This window comes from Camelina sativa, chromosome 10 (genome assembly GCF_000633955.1).
Source record: "Camelina sativa cultivar DH55 chromosome 10, Cs, whole genome shotgun sequence".
NCBI lineage: Eukaryota > Viridiplantae > Streptophyta > Magnoliopsida > Brassicales > Brassicaceae > Camelina > Camelina sativa.
In genome coordinates, this window is record NC_025694.1 from 22,316,751 (window position 1) to 22,335,676 (window position 18,926).

Sequence of the window (18,926 nt, forward strand, 5' to 3'; positions counted from 1 at the left end):
TAAAGCATAACTTATTAAAGGTAAGGAATCTGTACAAAATGAAAAATTACCAAAAAAACAAATAAAAAAACAAGATATGCACTTGTCAAAAAAAAAAAATAAGAAATAAGCTCTTTAACAGTTTATTGCTGTAAAATTAACATTGACACAAAGAACAATAAATAGTTTGTGTGTGTAATGTACTAATGTATATAGTTTCTCTCAGTCTTGCTCTCTGCGTTTCAAAATGGAGAAAGAAGCATTAGTACCCAAACTCACCTCTGTATCACGGACGCCTACACTAAAAAGGTATGTTCTGTTGATCCTCAAAAGATTGGCCTTCTTGGTCCTTCTCTCTTTCGTCATTGCCGCGATGGTCTATTGCCTTATCGCAGCGTATGAACAACAAAAAGAAATAGAAAATTATGTCCCAAATATTACAATACCTTCTATGGATTTCACGGTTCTTAATATAACCGAGACTAGTCTTAGTTTAAAATGGAATTTATTGATAAGGATCCCTAGAGATCTTCCTGGTTGGTATATGTGTCTCAGGGGAGATTTTAAGTTTTTCATACTATACAAAGGTGTGACCATCGCTACTTCATCCATAGAGAGGTTAATTACGTTCACTTTTTTTTTCATTATATACTCCTATGTTTTAGAAAATTTTATAACTTGATTTAGCTTGTTTGGTCACATGTTTTTTTTGTTTAATTCATCTTCATGGTCGATCAGTTACAATCTAATACCACGGTGGGCTCAGCTGATTAGTGTTTCATCGATTACTTCCGAGGAAGGTATGGACAGTGTGATTATGAAAGATATTATGGAGGGTATTAAGGAGATGGGTGAAATACGGTTCGGATCGCGGTTGCTTCTTCCGGATTGCAGATATGGGACGAGTGCAAAGATGAACTATGCGTGTGATGAAGCCATGTTACGTTTCGAGTCTGGCTCTCTCAGGAATGCAACTTTGTTTGGAAACCTCCCTATCTGCCGCTACCTTCGCTAAAGTATACTTTTCGTGATCAATATTTAGCATTTCCAATATATTTTACACCTTATTTCCTCAATCATTATACGAATCTTTCCCCATCATTTTTTACTATATATGCCAAGTAGTGTATTTTCTAACTAAATATTGGCCCCTATTGGTAACGGCTGTTACTTATGGCCGTAAAAACTTTAACTTTTAAAATTTAGCTGTAGATGCTTTGACTGTAGAAACTTTAACTGTTAAAATTTGATTGGTAACAAATACTTTTAAGGTGTGAATGGTTGCAGCGGTTGGGGCGGACAAATCCATCTGCGGATCATACCGCTTTTTATTTACCATTCATCATATGTAGTCCGCAGTGGTGCGGTCTATAGAAAACAGAAACAAAACCGCAGCGGACCAACTGCAGACCGTTTTTCTTTACAAATAGAGTAGGACCGCTGCGGTCTGTTGTCCACACTTAAAACAGGACGGTCTGATCCGCAGACGGATTTGTCCGCCCCAACCGCAGTTACCAGACCCTTAAAACTGAAGCTGTTATTTTTATTATTAAAATGATGATATTGAAAATAAAATTAATTATTATTGAAATGGATCTTAAAAGAAGGAGAAAAAAATAAGAATAATTAATGTGTAAAAATAATTTATGTAAAATTTATATATAAACTTTTGGAGAGCTTTTAAATATAATAGGGAGAGAAAAAAAAATAAAGTTTTATATTTGTTTAGTTTTAAAGCCTGGTTTTGACGCTTTAAAAAATTTGAGAAAACAAAGAACGAAAAAAAAATGATTTACAAAGCTTTAAAAAAAATAAAAGTAAAAAAAATATGATTGGCAAATAAATACCTGTCAAGGCTTAAATTTTTTTTAAAGTCTACCAATCAGGGCCTTATAAATTTGTTGATGTACCCAATAGTGGACAAGACCAATGTTTCATTTTAATGTTGGGCGGCCCTCGTCATACGGACACCTTCAAGTAGGAGGTATACAACGCCTCATATTGCTTCAGCTTAGCAAATCATATACAATAGGAAGATTTGTGCACTCCTCACCCATAAATGCCCGCCCCTAATCAAAAGTTCTTTCTTTGGATCTCTTACCTTGGATTGGTTACCAAATAAACCCGGACAGGCCTCCTTAATTTGGCCTTACTAGTTACATTTGGATCGATTACCGGTTTAAAACCGACTTGCCTGGCCTTACTACCGAAAACTACTCAAACCAAAGTAAAAACTACTCAAACCAAGGTAAAAACTACTCAAATTTTTTTCATATGTCAAGTTGATGAGTATGTGATTCTCTCTAAAGCTCGGTAAGAGAATCATCAAACCAAGAGTGTTGTCCACAAGGTAAGATAGGCTCATAGGAAATTCTCTATTATATATTTCTCTCTGTGTCTCTGTCTAATAGAGAAATCTTCCAGCGTGAGAGATTCGTAATCTTGGTGTCAGTGGTTTGAAATCACCTAACGTTGAAAATGTAACATAAACGCAGAGAATGTAAATGAGTGAATGAATCAATCATGTGTCATGAATGAGAGATGAGAGATTCCATTATTCATGGCCTAAATCAATGTTTCTTCTCCCACTTCTAAAAAGGTTGTCTTTTGTGACAACTAATCATATTCTAAATCCCTTCTCTTTTTTATGGGAAAAGGTTTTGTATTTCTTTATTTATTTATCTCCAGATTTGATGATCTGTAAGAATCTCTCTTTTATTGGGATTGCAATTTCGAAAGTCCAAAACTTTAGCCAACTCTGTTTTTTTTTTCTTTTCTTTCATTAATCAAATATCAAACTTCACATCTCCTCCTTCTCTCTGTTTCGCCATGGACACTCTCATTGCTCAGTTACAGAGACAATTTCGTGATTACACCATTTCTCTCTATCAGCAGGTAAATTTTAGCATCTGCCCTTAAGAGATTCAGGATAAAAGTGATTACTTTTCTTGTGAAGGGAACTCAGAAATTGTGATTTTAAGTTTCAAAGGTGTCTCCTTTTCAGTTTTTTTTTAGGGCTCTAATTGAAGCTTCTAAATTGGAAATTGGAGATTCTAGGAATTGGGTTTTGTGTTTGTGTGAAATGGGTTATAGTCTCCTTCTTTAAAGTTGTCTCCTTTTTAGAGATGGCTCTCTACAGTTTCCAGGGTTCTTACTGAAGCTTGTATATGGCAATTGGGGATTTTAGGAAATGGGTTAGTCTCTATTTTCTCAAAGTTTTCTCCTTTTTAGAGATGGCTCTCTGCTGTTTTTAGGGTACTTCTTGAAGCTTGTATTTGGAAATTGGGGATTTAAGAATTGAGTTTAGTGTTTATGAAATGAGTTTTTTCAAAGTTGTCTCTCTGCTGGTTTTAGGATTCTTATTGAAGCTTATCTATTGGGGGAATTGAGGCTTTTAAGAATTGAGTTTAGTGTTTGTGAAAATGGGTTTCTGAGATTTTTTATCTTTTGGTTTGTGAAGGGGTTTCTGGATGATCAATTCACTGAATTGAAAAAGCTGCAAGATGAATGTAGTCCTGATTTTGTGGCTGAGGTTGTTACTCTTTTCTTTGAAGACTGTGAGAAGCTTATCAGTAATATGGCTAGAGCTTTGTAAGTGTTTTCCTTATCATTCTTTTACTAGTTTTATGATTGTTTAATGATTGTTCATATATATATTCAGAGATCAGACAGGAAATGTTGATTTTAAGCTGGTGGGTTCTAGTGTTCACCAACTCAAAGGTAGTAGCTCAAGGTATGTTTCGTTGATGGGTACGATCTCGGTCTTATTGTCTAAATCTTGGATCTAGTCTCAATGAAGAGCTCCTTTCTTGTTTTTATGAAGTGTTGGCGCCAAGAAAGTCAAAGGTCTTTGTGTTACCCTCAAGGACTGCTGCGACTCTCAGAACTTTGAAGGGTCAGCTTTCTTTTTTTCCGGACCTTGTATAGGAGAATCTCATATTTCTTCTAATGTTACATATGATTGCTGAGACTAATTGGTCTAGGTGTTACAGGTGTGTGAGATGTTTGCAGCAGGTGGATATCGAGTACAAGACATTAAGGGCAAAACTTCAAGATCTGTTCAATGTGAGTGAAAAGCTTATGTGAATTCTTGTCAGTTTCTTGCTTTCGGATTTCATGAATTATTCCTGCATTTTTTTTTTGTTTTGTTGCAGCTTGAGCAACAGATTGTCCAAGCTGGTGGTAGAATCCCTCAGGTGGATATATAAAAACTAGACTGGTCAAGAACAGAACAATAAAGATGATGGTGATGATCCGTTTGCATTCTTCAGGCACTACTAATACTTGGATTTGTTGTTTAGAAAAAAGACTCTTTAGAATGTGTGGTAAAGAGAGGTGATTGTTTCTTCATAGATCAGTATTATGTAACTTTTGATATCATCTATTTTAACTCATGAATCTTGATGGTGATCTTATTCTGAATAGTATGAATTTGCATCTTGTAAGAACATATGAACAACAAACCAAGAATGATGCTAGAAACAGGATCATCATAAAGTATCACAGCTGTCCCCAGAGAAACTTGAAACCGTCACAATAGTGGTAAGGGGACACACCAAGAAGAAAGCTAAAACCAAAGTGGAACCGTTCAGCCAATGTTAACATTTCAACGACACAAAAGTTATCTTCTTTGATTGACTCAAGTCATAACCGATAATAGGTCAGACCATCTTTTAGTGGCAATGGAGGAGAGAACATTGAACTTCTTTTTCGAAGCTGGAATTCACGCTTGTGTTTATTTCTTCCCGTGTGACTGACATTTTCGATAACTTGTGCTTCTTCCTTTCTTTACTGCCCTCTGAAGATGAGTCTTCTCCATTCTCAGTAAGACTTTCTCCTTTCTCTTAATCAATCTTTAAAAAATTATTTCTCCTTGTGATGCGGAGCGAAAGGTGGTGGCAGCGGTGAGAAACAGAAGCGGAAGTGATGCTCTGTTTTGTGATGGTAAAACAGAGCAAACGGGAGAGGAGAGGCGAACAAGCGGATCGGAACAGTGAGTGAGAGTCCTCCTCTCAGGAGTTGTGTAACGACTCACGAAACTTGATCCTAATCTAAGAAGATAAAGCCAAATAAAACCCAAAGTTATCCTAGATAAAACGAAATCAAAAGAAATAAAAACCAACACCGACTCTTTCTTGATGGGCACGCAAACGACTACTAAGGCCCATCAGAAGAACAATGGCCGCTACATCAGGTCTCCCCAGGTGGGAGAGGATTCGCCCTCGAATCCACGGCCTCATTGTCACCACGGAACGGAGACAGGTGCTTAACATTGAACACATCCGAGGTACGCAAATGAGGAGGCAGCTTCACACGATAGGCATTGTCGTTAATTCGTTCCAAAACTTCAAGGGGACCTATCTTACGCGACTTGAGCTTATTGTACTCACGAGCAGGAAAACGTTCCTTAGTGAGAACCACCCATACCAAGTCGCCCGGTTGAAAGACCAAGGCACGACATTTCACATCGACAACTTCCTTGTACTTCGCCTGAGAGACTTCCAAATTGTCTTGAGCTTGTTTATGGAGCGACTGCTAATGATCGACGAAATCGATAGCCTGGCCATGAAAACGATCACGATCAGGAAGAGTGGTAAGATCCAGCAAACAACGAGGGAGAATACCGTACACCACGCGAAACGGAGCAAAGCCAAGACTTCGGTTCGAGGCGTGGTTATGCGCAAATTCTGCCTGACAAAGCTTGGTATCCCAACTATTAATATTGTCACCCACCAAGCACCGAAGCAAATCGCCCAATGAACGATTAACCACCTCTGTTTGACCGTCAGACTGTGGGTGATAAGCAGAGCTCATGTCCAAGCTAGTACGAAGTAGTTTCCACAAGGACCTCCAAAAATGGCTTAGAAAACGTGTATCGCGGTCACACACAATGTACAACGGCAGACCATGCAAGCGATATATCTCACGAAAGAGCAGAGAGGCCACAATAATAGCATCGGTGGTCTTTTTGCAGGAAATAAAATGAACCATCTTTGAGAAACGGTCAACCACAACAAAAATGGAATCATTACCTCGTTGAGTACGAGGGAGTCCCAAAACAAAGTCCATGCTCAGGTCAGTCCAAGTTTGGGAAGGCACCGGAAGTGGCATATACAACCCTGCATGGAGGCTTTGCCTTCGGAAGTCTGACAAACACGGCAACGTTCAACAAAGGGTTCAACATCTCGGCGAAGTGACGGCCAATAATACGACGCCAAGACGAGGTGGAGGGTACGGTCACGACCCACATGACCTTCATTGTGGAGTTCCTGAACAATCTGTAAACGCAAACTGCATTCAAGGACACATAAACGCAAACTGCATTCAGGGACACATAAACTCATCAGAGAGACCACTGTCCGCTTCCAAAAATATACTCCCAAAGAAAGGATCAGACTGGTACATATTAGCAAAGGTAGCAAAACCAGGGGCTACCGTATACATAGTACCAAGGAGGCAGTGACGCCTACTCAAAGCGTCGACGACACGGTTTGTGGCTCCGGATTGGTGGCGTATCGAAAAAGTAAACTGTTGTAAAAATGCAATCCAGGAGGCATGACGGGACGAAACGTTCACCTGACTATCCAAGTGTCACAGGGCATCATGGTCCGTAAAGAGAATGAAGTCGCGGTGAACCAGATAATGACGCCAATGCTTAATGGCCTGAACAATAGCGTAAAACTCCATGTCGTAGGTATTGTACCGTGAACGCGCACCAGCCAATTTTTCACTAAAATAAGCCACCGAACGGCCTTGCTGACTAAGCACAGCACCAATGCCCACCTTCGAAGCATCACAATGCAGCTCAAATGTTAGAGAAAAATCCGGTAATACAAGGATTGGAGCAGAAGTCAGCTTATCCTTGATCAATGAAAACGCATGGTCAGCTTCTGGAGTCCATTCAAACTTAACACTCTTCATGAGACTTGTAATAGGTGCCATAACCGTGCTAAAGTTGGGAACAAAGCGTCTATAAAAAGTGGCCCACCCGTGAAAACTGCGGACATCAGACACCGTACGCGGAATAGGCCAAGTACGAACAGCCTCAATCTTTGTCTTATCAACGGCCAAACCTTGACCCGAAATGACATAACCGAGGAATAAAACCTCCGAAGCCCCAAAGTGACACTTGTGCCTGGCACCGAACAATTGTTATCTGCGCAATACCAGAAGAACCTCACGTAGGTGGTGGGCATGCTCACTCATCAAGAAACTGAAAATGAGGATATCGTCAAAGTAAACCACCACAAAGCGACCAATAAATGGCCGAAGAGCTTGGTTCATGATCCTCATGAAAGTGCTAAGAGAATTTGACAGACCAAAATGCATAACCAGCCACTCGAACAGGCCTTCACACGTCTTAAAGGCCGTTTTCCATTCATCGCCAGGTTGAATACGAATTTCGTGGTAACTGCTCTTAAGATCAATCTTGGTGAAAATGGAAGCTTTCCCAATTTGGTCCAAGAGATCATCCAAACGAGGGATAGGAAAGCGGTAACGAACCATAATCTTGTTGATGGTGCGGCTATCGACACACATACGCTAAGTGCCATCCTTTTTAGGAATCAATAAAGCTGGAACCGCATAGGGACTCAAGCTTTCCCGAATGTGGCCTTTCCGAAGGAGGTCTTCAACTTGATGTCAGAGTTCTTCATGCTCCGCAGGGCTCATGCGGTAATGTGGCCGGTTAAGAAGTGTAGCACCAGGAACCAGGTCGATTTGGTGTTGAATATCACGTAACGGAGGCAAACCAGTGGGTAATTTTGATGGAAAGATGTCCAAGAAGTCGGTAAGTACGGATGCCAACAATGGTGGGATGGTACGAGAATCAGTAGGAGCTTGGCAAGGAGACAAGAGGAGAGCATAGGCACGACCCTCAACTGGCTGCCTACGTACCCTTTTTCGGGATCAAGCCAGTCGTAGTTCGATACATAGTTAAGATCGAACTAACTATAAAAGCGTTTCAGGTGTAAAGAATTCCAGGACCTCCGTACGGGTTTCCCATCTGAATCTTCCAGCCGATAGACGCCATTTTGGACTTCGCTTGTGATCTTGTATGGACCTTCCGAGTTGATTCCTAGTTGTCCCGTGTTTTCCTCCTCGGTGTTCTCATAGACCTTCCGACGCACCAGATCGCCGACTGTCAAGGGCCTGCCTCGGACTTTGGAGTTATAGTAACGGGCTACAGCATTTTGGTAGTTTTGCATTCGAACCAAGGCCTGGTCCCATCTCTCATTTATGACATCGAGAGTGTCTGGTAGGAACTCTTCATTTTCCGTAGTCCGAGATGGATTTAATGTGGTACGGACTCTGGGTACCTCTATATCAGCTAGGACTACGGCATCAACCCCGTAGAAAGAAAAAGGCGTGTCGTTGGTGGCCCGACGAGGTGTAGTTTGGATTGCCCAGAGTACACCTTGTAATTCGTCCGACCAACGTCCTTTGCGGGAGTCCAGCCGTTTCTTCAAATTGACCAAAATGACCTTATTCATTGCTTCAGCTTGCCCATTCCCTTGCAAGTAGTGAGGAGTTGACTTGCTAAGTCGTATTCTCCACTTCGCACAAAAGCTCTCGAACTGCAAGGAGATAAACTATGGGCCATTATCTGTCACGATCTTGTACATACGACAAACGACTCAAAACGAGATGATTGATTGAATGACAACACAAAAGGATACGGAAAAACCTTTTGATAAGTCAAAAAAGCTGGATTATTTTGGCCCCCAGAAAGATATATTTTAGAAACATTTGGAATCTTTCATGAATTATTTTGGGGCTATTTTTATATTTTTACAAAATTTAGACCTTATTTCTTATTTAATTTTTATGTAAAAAGCTTGGTCCCTTGGGCCGGGGCTGGGGCTGACTCTGTCCATCACATTTGAGCTGGGGCTGACTCTATAGTTGGGGTTTCACTTGTTAGAGGATAGTCCGACTTGTGTTGATGAACTTGTCTCGGAGGATGTTGGTGGAGGTGTAATACCGCAACAAATTTGTATTTATGTTTGTTTGTTTTCTTTTATAATGGGAGTTTTTCTCCCTTTGTTCTTGTACCGAAAAAAAAAAGAAAAAGAAAACGACACACAGTACTCGAGGGGAATTACAATCCGGCACGCACTTCGATCTTCTTTGTCGCGTTCTTTTTACAAACCCGACCCCAATAAAGAGAGTCTTTACTCTTCGCAACCGTCGGTTTTAAAAGAGCGAAGTACTGCGCAGAGCCAAACACGCACTTAGCGTCAAGCGATACCAATCTCTCTTGAATCACTATGGAGCTACTCAATCAATCTCCAAAACCAAGGCTTTACACTGCCACATCATCACCGGCGGTCGACTCTCCGGCGACATTGTCTCGACTCTCTCCGTAACCTATGCTTTATGCGGTCACATCGCCTATGCACGGAAGCTGTTCGAGGAAATGCCTGAAAGCTCTTTGCTTTCATATAACATTGTTATCAGAATGTACGTGCGTGATGGATTGTATCACGATGCGGTTAATGTGTTTATTAAGATGGTTAGTGAGGGAGTTAAGTGTGTTCCGGATGGTTATACATACCCTTTTGTTGTCAAGGCTGCTGGAGAGTTGAGATCGATGAAATTGGGGTTGGTTATGCATGGGAGGATCTTGAGAAGTTGGTTTGGTGCTGATAAGTTTGTTCAGAACGCGTTGTTGGATATGTATATGAACCTTGGGAGGATTGAAATGGCGAGGATGGTGTTTGATGTGATGCAGAACAGAGATGTGATCTCGTGGACCACTATGATTAGTGGGTATTATAGGAATGGTTATATGAATGATGCTTTGATGATCTTTGATTGGATGGTAAATGAAGGTGTTGATCCTAACCATGTCACGATTGTTTCCATGTTGCCTGTTTGTGGTCACTTGAAGGATTTGGAAATGGGTAGAAATGTTCATAAATTGGTGGAAGAGAAGCGTTTAGGGGATAAAATAGAGGTGAAGAATGCGTTGGTGAACATGTACTTGAAATGTAACCGTATGGATGAGGCGAGATTTGTCTTTGACAGGATGGAGCAAAGGGATGTGATCACCTGGACTTGTATGATTAATGGATATACTGAAGATGGGGATGTGGGAAACGCTTTAGAGTTGTGTAGATTAATGCAGTTTGAAGGCGTAAGACCTAATGTTGTGACTGTTGTCTCTCTTGTTTCGGCATGTGGTGATGCTTTGAAGCTGAATGATGGTAAATGTTTACATGGTTGGGCAATTAGGCAAAAGGTTTACTCTGATATCATCATGGAAACATCTTTGATCAGCATGTATGCTAAATGCAATCGCATAGACCTCTGCTTTAAAGTATTTTCAGGGGCTTCAAAAAACCATACTGGTCCTTGGAGTGCAATTATTGCTGGTTGTGTACAGAACGAACTTGTGAGGGACGCGTTGCATCTGTTCAAATGGATGCGACGGGAAGATGTTGAAACCAACATTGCTACGTTAAACAGTCTCCTTCCAGCATATGCAACTTTGGCAGATTTGCGCCAAGCAATGAATATCCATTGCTATCTAACGAAAACCGGGTTTATGTCAAGCCTTGATGCTGCTACAGGGCTGGTTCATGTTTACTCAAAGTGTGGAACTTTAGAATCCGCTCACAACATATTCAATGGAATCCAGGAGAAACACAAGAGCAAAGATGCAGTTCTATGGGGTGCGTTAATATCTGGCTATGGGATGCATGGAGATGGTCATAACGCGTTGCTAGTTTTCATGGAAATGGTTCGGTCTGGTGTGACGCCAAACGAAATCACGTTTACTTCTGCCTTAAATGCTTGTAGTCATTCCGGTTTGGTTGAAGAAGGCTTGACATTATTTAGGTTTATGCTTGAAAATTATAAAACGGTAGCTCGATCAAACCATTACACTTGCATTGTTGATCTCCTTGGCCGAGCAGGTCGGTTAGACGAAGCTTACAGTGTCATTACAACAATTCCATTTGAACCGACCTCAACCGTTTGGGGTGCATTGCTTGCTGCTTGTGTCATGCACGAGAATGTCCAGCTAGGAGAAATGGCAGCAAACAAGCTGTTTGAGCTTGAACCAGAGAACACAGGGAATTACGTGCTGTTGGCAAATATCTATGCAGCTTTAGGACGATGGAAAGATACGGAGAAGGTGAGAAAGATGATGGAGGATGTTGGATTGAGAAAGAAACCGGGTCATAGCATAATCGAGATGAGAAGTAACTCAGGTTGATAAATTATGAGAGATTCAAAGAAGAGAGATCATTGGCAGTTTTTGTGTCAAACAATCATAAATGTAACAGAATTAAATGCGTCTATTACAATTTGCAAGTGTTGTTCATACATATACATATACATATACATGTACAAAATCAACAAATGGTTTGTATATGCACACCAATGGTAGATTGAGAATCTGAAACCGTTAACTCTCTTCGTCGAACCTTGTAAACCTTCACCTTATGACACACTTCACAGTTTCACACCAGCTCTGTGCAAAGTGATGATTCCCAAAGTGGCAAAGTCTAGCAACAACAATTCACAAGTAACATAGAAGATTTAAGCATTTCCTGCAAAGGAAAACGCAAGGTCGAAATTCTCCAATCACTGAAACTCGGTAGCCCCTTCAGAATCAGACAAGGGTAAGAGTGTACAAACTCCAAGCATATGCCCATTGAGGCAAACATAATACTCAATGCTATCTTCATAAGCTCCCAATCTACAGCTAGCACTCTGTGGTATCATTTTCGCCTGAAGCATACTCCACAGTTTCGCTTTGCAATATGGACAAACTTCTGTAGGATGAAATGGTGTCCCTTTCTTAATAAGCAACTTCCTCACCTTTGAAATTGAAAACGATTTAAAAATCCCACGGAAGAATCCCAAATCACCATCTTCCCCTTGATCAAGATGTTCACAAGGATCAGAAACATAGAGAATATCATCTGTTCGACATTGTGGAGGAAGAAAGCTCCTTCCCGATGTTCTAGAGAAACGGGTTCTATGAACAAAATGACCAGGGATTTGAACATCGTTAAAGAGTCCACCTTTACTCGAACCTGAGCAGTAAATCAAAAGTTTCCCAAGCGCTCTCCAACTCCCATCAACACTATGGCTACCACTAGATTGAAGGTCAGACATCATCTTGGGCGCTCTACCTCTGCAGAACTCTTTCCACAGTAACCGCTTAGCGAGATCATCAAACCATTTACAGACACAAGATAGAGTGGCGATTACATTAGGATTCCAGTTTAGATGTTGAACCATAAGAAACAATACTTCTTCACTAATATGTCCTTTTGTGCAATGACAAGTCGCCGAGTGAACGCAACGGTATTGCTTTGCTATAATCATTTCCTCAACCTAGCAGAACAACCAAATCGAGCAAAACCAATCTTTAGATAAGATAATTATCATACAGTATCTAACCACACAAGTTGCAGTTTTCAATGAACGCTTTAACTAATGGTTAAGCTGACCATGAATGCAACACCAGTGAGTTTATATAAACTAAACCCAAATCAAAGATGCATTCTTTATAGATATATATATATATATAAACAGCTATGTAATGAAATTAATTCATAGGTCAACCTAAATTAAGTAAAAATAGGACCTTTTAAGATGCCCACAAGACCAAAAACAAAATACTAAGAATCAATCAGATACAAATTTACATAAAGTTCGATAAAGCCAATGAAGACCCTAAACCCCAAGATGACTAATGAACCTTATCAACTTCTTTTCCAGAACCATGATTCTTACAATGTGAAAACATCTTCATGGGAACAGAATCTCTCACCTTAGCTTATAGCAGTGCGAAACTTTTGAGTAGAAGAATCGAGATTAGGGTTTTGAGCTCTAAGGAGAACACAAAATCTGACCAGAGAAAAAAGGGTAAAGGTTAAACATTTCAAGTAATACAGCTATTTCCAGCAATACCCAGAAATGAATTTTGTACATGAGCAAATGCATGCAAAGAATCGAGAGAGAAGCAAATCTGCTTTCTTTCCTAAATTTTTTTTTTCATTTTTTTCTATGTACAAATTTGTCTGAACGACTCTGAGCTATGTTCAGGTACGGTAAGGTGTATGTTACGGTACTCTGAGCTATTTGTTTGACTAACTTACTGGACTCCGCAAACAACTGTTAACGTTGATTTTGCGTGCTCAAGCATATCCACTGAAAAATGTAACCACCGAAACAATATGTTGGTTAGATGTTGCTCGAAATATTTTTACTGATTTTTCATTCTAAGTAAGCCTTGTTGTGTTTTAAGTTTTGTAATACCATTTCTCGTTATACGTTATTTATTACTGCCAAAAACTTTTTGTTATTTAAGTTTTGTATTCATTTCACAAATATGGTATACTTTGATAATGGTCATAATATATGATAGTGAATACTAACAATAGTATATGATAGTAAGTATTAAGTAATAATGTAGTAAATCATTACCATTGTAATCAATAGTTACCGATCAGTTTTCAGTATATATGATATAATATTTTATCATACAAAAACTTAAACAGTCAAAAATATTTTAATTTTGTTATAGTAAAGTCGAAACATATCTATTTGAAGGTGTTATGTTTATCTTTTTAGAGTCTCAACTTTGTTCTTAAATTTTACATACTTATGGTTTTCCACTATATTATAGACGTTAATAATTATTTGATTTCCAGCATCATAAAAAAAACAGTGTTGAATGTATCTTAAAATAAAATCTAGACTTTTTCGGGTAATGGTATGAGAAAAGTGTTGGTAATTTCAATACATGTACGTTAAATTAAATGCAGCGTATTGTAAATATTTTATCTGTTGGAATCTTCTCATAGCAAATATTTCTCAAAAGATAGAATTTGTTTTAATTCAAGTGAAAATAAGTAAATATACACAAAAATGAAAGGGTTAGCTTTTAGTTATTTTCTATATTTTTATGTTTTGGTTGTGGTGGAGTACTATGTTTTTGCTTATCCTTGTGATTTCAAATAGAGTAAAGTAACCCTTCATCTAAATTTTTTTTGAGTTATTCGCAGTTCATCAATAAACAAATTATGCCAATTAATTGCACATATGTTATAATACCATTCGAAGAAAAAAATCCAAAAGATGTAAATACACATTATTATGGTCATAATTGATACTCTTATTTAACCATTTTTATTTACATGAACTTTGATATACAAGCACAAATCTTTGAAAAACGTTTTATTTTTTAGTGAAAACTTTTCAAGAAATTGAGTTGCCACATACTCGATATGTGGTAAAGCTAAGTTAAAGCCTTAGCTACTAAAGGTAAGTTAAATAGAAAGATACATAGGTGATTTTGCTATACATCATAGTAAAAGAAAATGACAAGTATTATCTTTAATATCAAAATGTTCATTATATACTCTTGCAATATTTAAATTTTCTATTTATTCAATTGATTTGAGCTCTTCTAATTAAATGATTATCTTTAAGATATTTTCATCTTTTGATATATTGGTTTAACTTAAAATATTAAATAAAATTTCATTGAAAAGCAAAATTATATTAAAAATTATTACAATTTAATTTGTTTGATCTCTTCTTCTCTTTTACACCGATGGAGATGCCTTTATACAGCTGATAATTTATTTTTAAAGACAAATAAACCCACACATGGCGTCGGTCATTTCCTAGTTTTGACATATTTATTAGGCTAAAACTTGAAAGAATGTATTACAATTTACAAAGTCTCGTCAAAGTCAATCTTGACACAACTACACTAAGTCTCAAACCATTCGAAATGGGTGTATTTACCACTAAAGAAAAAGTAAGAGCAGTAGACTTTCTGTAATTCGCATATAAGAATGAATTTGGTTTTCGTTTTTTCCTCTAGTTTCTTGAGACATGATTTCGTACTTCACATGTTTCTCCTAGTTCTTGTTCTTGTTTTGGAATAATTAGTTAAACGACTCAGTAACAATGACTCATTAGTACTTGTGTCACGAATATTGCTCTGTGTGGTTTTAAGATAACGTGGCATTTTCAGATTGGTCAACCATTTGTTCAGGTTATGCAAAACCAGAAAGTATGGTTAGTGCAGCAAAGAAAACATGCAGAAGTGCTTCTCGGCTCTCCACACACAGTTCTCGTGGTGAATCACACAATCCGGCACGCATTTTGTTCTGCTATGTCGCTTTTTAACAAAAAAAAACAAACCTGACCCAATGGAGAGAGTCATACTCTTCGCAACCGTCGGAGTTTTAAATGAGCGAAGTACTGCGCAGAGCCAAACACGCACTTAGCGTCAAGCGATACCAATCTCTCTTGAATCACTATGCAGCTACTCAATCAATCTCCAAAACCAAGGCTTTACACTGCCACATCATCACCGGCGGTCGAGTCTCCGGCCACATTGTCTCGACTCTCTCCGCAACCTATGCTTTATGCGGTCACATCGCTTATGCACGGAAACTGTTCGAGGAAATGCCTGAAAGGTCTTTGTTTTCATATAACATTGTTATCAGAATGTACGTGCGTGATGGATTGTATCACGATGCGGTCAATGTGTTTATTAAGATGGTTGGTGAGGGAGTTAAGTGTGTTGTCAAGGCTGCTGGAGAGTTGAAATCGATGAAACTGGGGTTGGTTATGCATGGGAGGATCTTGAGAAGTTGGTTTGGTGCTGATAAGTTTGTTCAGAGCGCGTTGTTGGCTATGTATATGAATCTTGGGAGGATTGAAATGGCGAGGAAGGTGTTTGATGTGATGCAGAACAGAGATGTGATCTCGTGGAACACTATGATTAGTGGGTATTATAGGAATGGTTATATGAATGATGCTTTGTTGATCTTTGATTGGATGGTAAATGAAGGTGTTGATCCTGACCATGTCACGGTTGTTTCCATGTTGCCTGTTTGTGGTCACTTGAAGGATTTGGAAATGGGTAGAAATGTTCATAAATTGGTGGAAGAGAAGCGTTTAGGGGATAAAATAGAAGTGAAGAATGCGTTGGTGAACATGTACTTGAAATGTAATCGTATGGATGAGGCGAGATTTGTCTTTGACAGGATGGAGCAAAGGAATGTGATCACCTGGAATTGTATGATTAATGGATATACTGAAGATGGGGATGTGGGAAACGCTTTAGAGTTGTGTAGATTAATGCAGTTTGAAGGCGTAAGACCTGATGTTGTGACTATAGCCTGTCTTGTTTCGGCATGTGGTGATGCTTTGAAGCTGAATGATGGTAAATGTTTACATGGTTGGGCAATAAGGCAAAAGGTTTATTCTGATATCATCATGGAGACATCTTTGATCAGAATGTATGCTAAATGCAATCGCATAGACCTCTGCTTTAAAGTATTTTCAGGGGCTTCAAAAAACCATACTGGTCTTTGGAGTGCAATTATTGCTGGTTGTGTACAGAATGAACTTGTGAGGGATGCGTTGCATCTGTTCAAATGGATGCGACGGAAAGATGTTGAAACCGACTTTGCTACATTAAACAGTCTTCTTCCAGCATATTCAACTTTGGCAGAGTTGCGCCCAGCTATGACTATCCATTGCTATCTAACCAAAACCGGGTTTATGTCAAGCCTTGATGCTGCTACAGGGATGGTTCATGTTTACTCAAAGTGTGGAACTTTAGAATCCGCTCACAAGATATTCAATGGAATCCAGGAGAAACACAAGAGCAAAGATGCAGTTCTATGTGGTGCGTTAATATCTGGCTATGGGATGCACGGAGATGGTCATAACGCGTTGCTAGTTTTCATGGAAATTGTTCGGTCTGGTGTGACTCCAAGGGAAAGCACGTTTACTTCTGCCTTAAACGCCTGTAGTCATTCCGGTTTGGTTGAAGAAGGCTTGACATTATTTAGGTTTATGCTTGAAAATTATAAAACGGTAGCTCGATCAAACCATTACACTTGCATCGTTGATCTCCTTGGTCGAGAAGGTCGGTTAGAAGAAGCTTACAGTGTCATTACAAATTCCATTTGAACCGACCTCAGGCGTTTGGGGTGCATTGCTTGCTGCTTGTGTCATGCACGAGAATGTCCAGCTAGGAGAAATGGCAGCAAACAAGCTGTTTGAGCTTGAACCAGAGAACACAGGGAATTACGTGCTGTTGGCAAATATCTATGCAGCTGTAGGACGATGGAAAGATGCGGAGAAGGTGAGAAAGATGATGGAGGATGTTGGATTGAGAAAGAAACCGGGTCATAGCATAATCGAGATGAGAAGTAACTCAGGTTGATAAATTATGAGAGATTCAAAGAAGAGAGATCATTGGCAGTTTTTGTGTCAAACAATCATAAATGTAACAGAATTAAATGGGTCTATTATCCGCGCTATGCCGCGGGAAGGGTTTTTTGTGTGGTTCTTTTTTTGTTTTTTGTAATTTTAGTTATTGTGTGTGGTTTTTTTTTTTATCATGTGTTGTATTCTGTTTTTGTAGGTTTGTGTTGGATTAGAGATTCCTTATATCTTTAACATCTTATTTGTGAATTGTTTTGTGGATGATTTATTGTGCGGTTTTGATTGGCTGTATTTTTTTTTTGTTCGATGGAGTTTTTTATTTATGTAAATTATTGTATATTATGTACTTGGTTTGAAATTGCTTTTTGTTTGGTGTTTTTTTTTGCAAATAGTTACTGTTGTTTTGTGGAACAAAATGAATCATTGTTAGATGTATATTATGTATTTTTTTACAAGAGTTGTTTCGAGTTTACGTAATCATGGGAGTCTGTGCCTGGTGTTATATTTGGATGCTTCGAGAAGTTTACTTCTAACCGCTTACCAAATAGCATCGCTCCCTGCAAAGAAACACAAATTAAAATTTCCATTATACATCTTCGTAACTCAGAACTTGTCCCAAGTACAATCTCAAATGCGCTTATATTGACAAAAAAAGGGTAAAGACAAACCTTCAAGAAATGTACTGCAAGTTCAGCTTGGAAACCATCACCCATTTGGACAAGGGCGTGGTCAGGTTTGTTCCGAAGAAGTTTAATCCTTACAATGTTCCCGTAAAGAGAAAACAGATTGAATAGCTTATCCTCATCAATACTCTGAATCAAATGAAAACTGGTAAGGCCCGAAAATATCGTAAGAAAAAAACAAGTTGTCAAAAGCAGAAGGGGAAATGACCAACTTACATCCGCATTCAGATTGGAGACAAGCAATGTACACCTATCATTTGTGCCAGTTATACCCGGAGGCAAGCCTCCTCCAAAGGCAGCTGCAATTGCGCTAAAGCATGATAGGTAGACTTGTCTCCTTTCAGATTCCAGTCACAAGAACCAATTCCAGATTCTGACTCTTGTTTGTTCAAATATATTAATGTCAATCATCTCAAAACAAAGAATATCCACCGCAAGCTAACAAGCAGCAGAGAGTAGTGTAGTACTTACTTGCCAAGCTTTGGGTTCTTAGAACATAACACGCTTGAGTACTTTTTTTTACCATTAAGACGTGAAACAAATGCCTGCATCAAACAGTTTGAAACATGGCTTAAAGTTCATCATCAGAAATATCCTAAAACCAGTTTCTTCCTGCAAAGTCTCTAACTTACTGAGAATTGATTTGCTAGAACTGGTTCATCTTCACATCTTGGAGGGAATAGTTCCCAATGCTCCCATTCAACATTAACCATATTTAACTCTACAAGCACAGGGCAAGCAGAGATAAGCTTTTGGAACGCACAACCAGAATGATCAGAGAATCTAACTGAATCAACAGTGAGAGTCTTAAGCGCAGGAAGAAGAGCATTGTCAGGGAGATGATGAATTTCTAATATAGACCCTAGAGAAACTTAACAAAATCATGCATCTTTAACTACAATGAGAAACTTAAGATTACTTCAATGGACAGTCCCATAAAATTAGACATGACGTGATTTTATTCCTTTGTTTGTGTGGTACACAAACACAACAAGTACTGATCGATCTATGAGAAAAAGAGAGTAAAAAAAAAAAAAAAAAAAA

The 18,926-nt window shown here is 38.8% G+C and overlaps 4 protein-coding genes, 1 long non-coding RNA gene and 1 pseudogene across 6 annotated transcripts in view; 4 read left to right on the forward strand and 2 right to left on the reverse strand.

Annotated features, from left to right (window-relative positions):
• On the forward strand, positions 353 to 1,055 carry LOC104720613. The gene is made up of 2 exons (XM_010438495.1): positions 353 to 597; positions 718 to 1,055. The coding sequence occupies exons 1-2, from the start codon at positions 353 to 355 to the stop codon at positions 992 to 994; spliced, it is 522 nt and encodes a 173-aa protein (XP_010436797.1). The 3' UTR covers positions 995 to 1,055.
• LOC104719585 (histidine-containing phosphotransfer protein 3) lies at positions 2,640 to 4,394 on the forward strand. The gene is made up of 6 exons (XM_010437529.2): positions 2,640 to 2,874; positions 3,440 to 3,570; positions 3,641 to 3,712; positions 3,803 to 3,874; positions 3,972 to 4,044; positions 4,134 to 4,394. Exons 1-6 carry the CDS (start codon positions 2,809 to 2,811, stop codon positions 4,185 to 4,187), a joined length of 468 nt encoding a protein of 155 aa, XP_010435831.1. The 5' UTR covers positions 2,640 to 2,808; the 3' UTR covers positions 4,188 to 4,394.
• LOC104720614 (pentatricopeptide repeat-containing protein At5g39350-like) lies at positions 9,179 to 11,354 on the forward strand (the record flags this gene model as incomplete). Its single annotated transcript, XM_010438496.2, has 1 exon — positions 9,179 to 11,354. A coding segment is annotated over one exon (2,022 nt), but the record flags the coding sequence as incomplete, so codon positions are not given.
• On the reverse strand, positions 11,233 to 13,011 carry LOC104719586 (EID1-like F-box protein 2). Its single transcript, XM_010437530.2, has 2 exons — positions 12,770 to 13,011; positions 11,233 to 12,330 (listed from the first exon to the last, which is right to left on the reverse strand). Exon 2 carries the CDS (start codon positions 12,319 to 12,321, stop codon positions 11,572 to 11,574), a length of 750 nt encoding a protein of 249 aa, XP_010435832.1. The 5' UTR covers positions 12,322 to 12,330; positions 12,770 to 13,011; the 3' UTR covers positions 11,233 to 11,571.
• LOC104720615 lies at positions 14,864 to 17,298 on the forward strand (annotated as a pseudogene).
• LOC104719587 overlaps positions 17,656 to 18,926 on the reverse strand; it is a 1,901-nt gene continuing 630 nt past the window's right edge. Inside the window, exons 2-6 of one of the 2 annotated variants that reach the window (XR_756640.2) lie at positions 18,515 to 18,603; positions 18,354 to 18,427; positions 18,099 to 18,261; positions 17,868 to 18,011; positions 17,656 to 17,756 (exon numbers count right to left, since the gene is read on the reverse strand). This is a non-coding gene — a long non-coding RNA (uncharacterized LOC104719587). Of the gene's footprint in view, positions 17,757 to 17,867; positions 18,012 to 18,098; positions 18,262 to 18,353; positions 18,428 to 18,514; positions 18,892 to 18,926 lie in introns of those variants that run through there. The other variant, XR_756639.2, reaches the window with a different exon arrangement.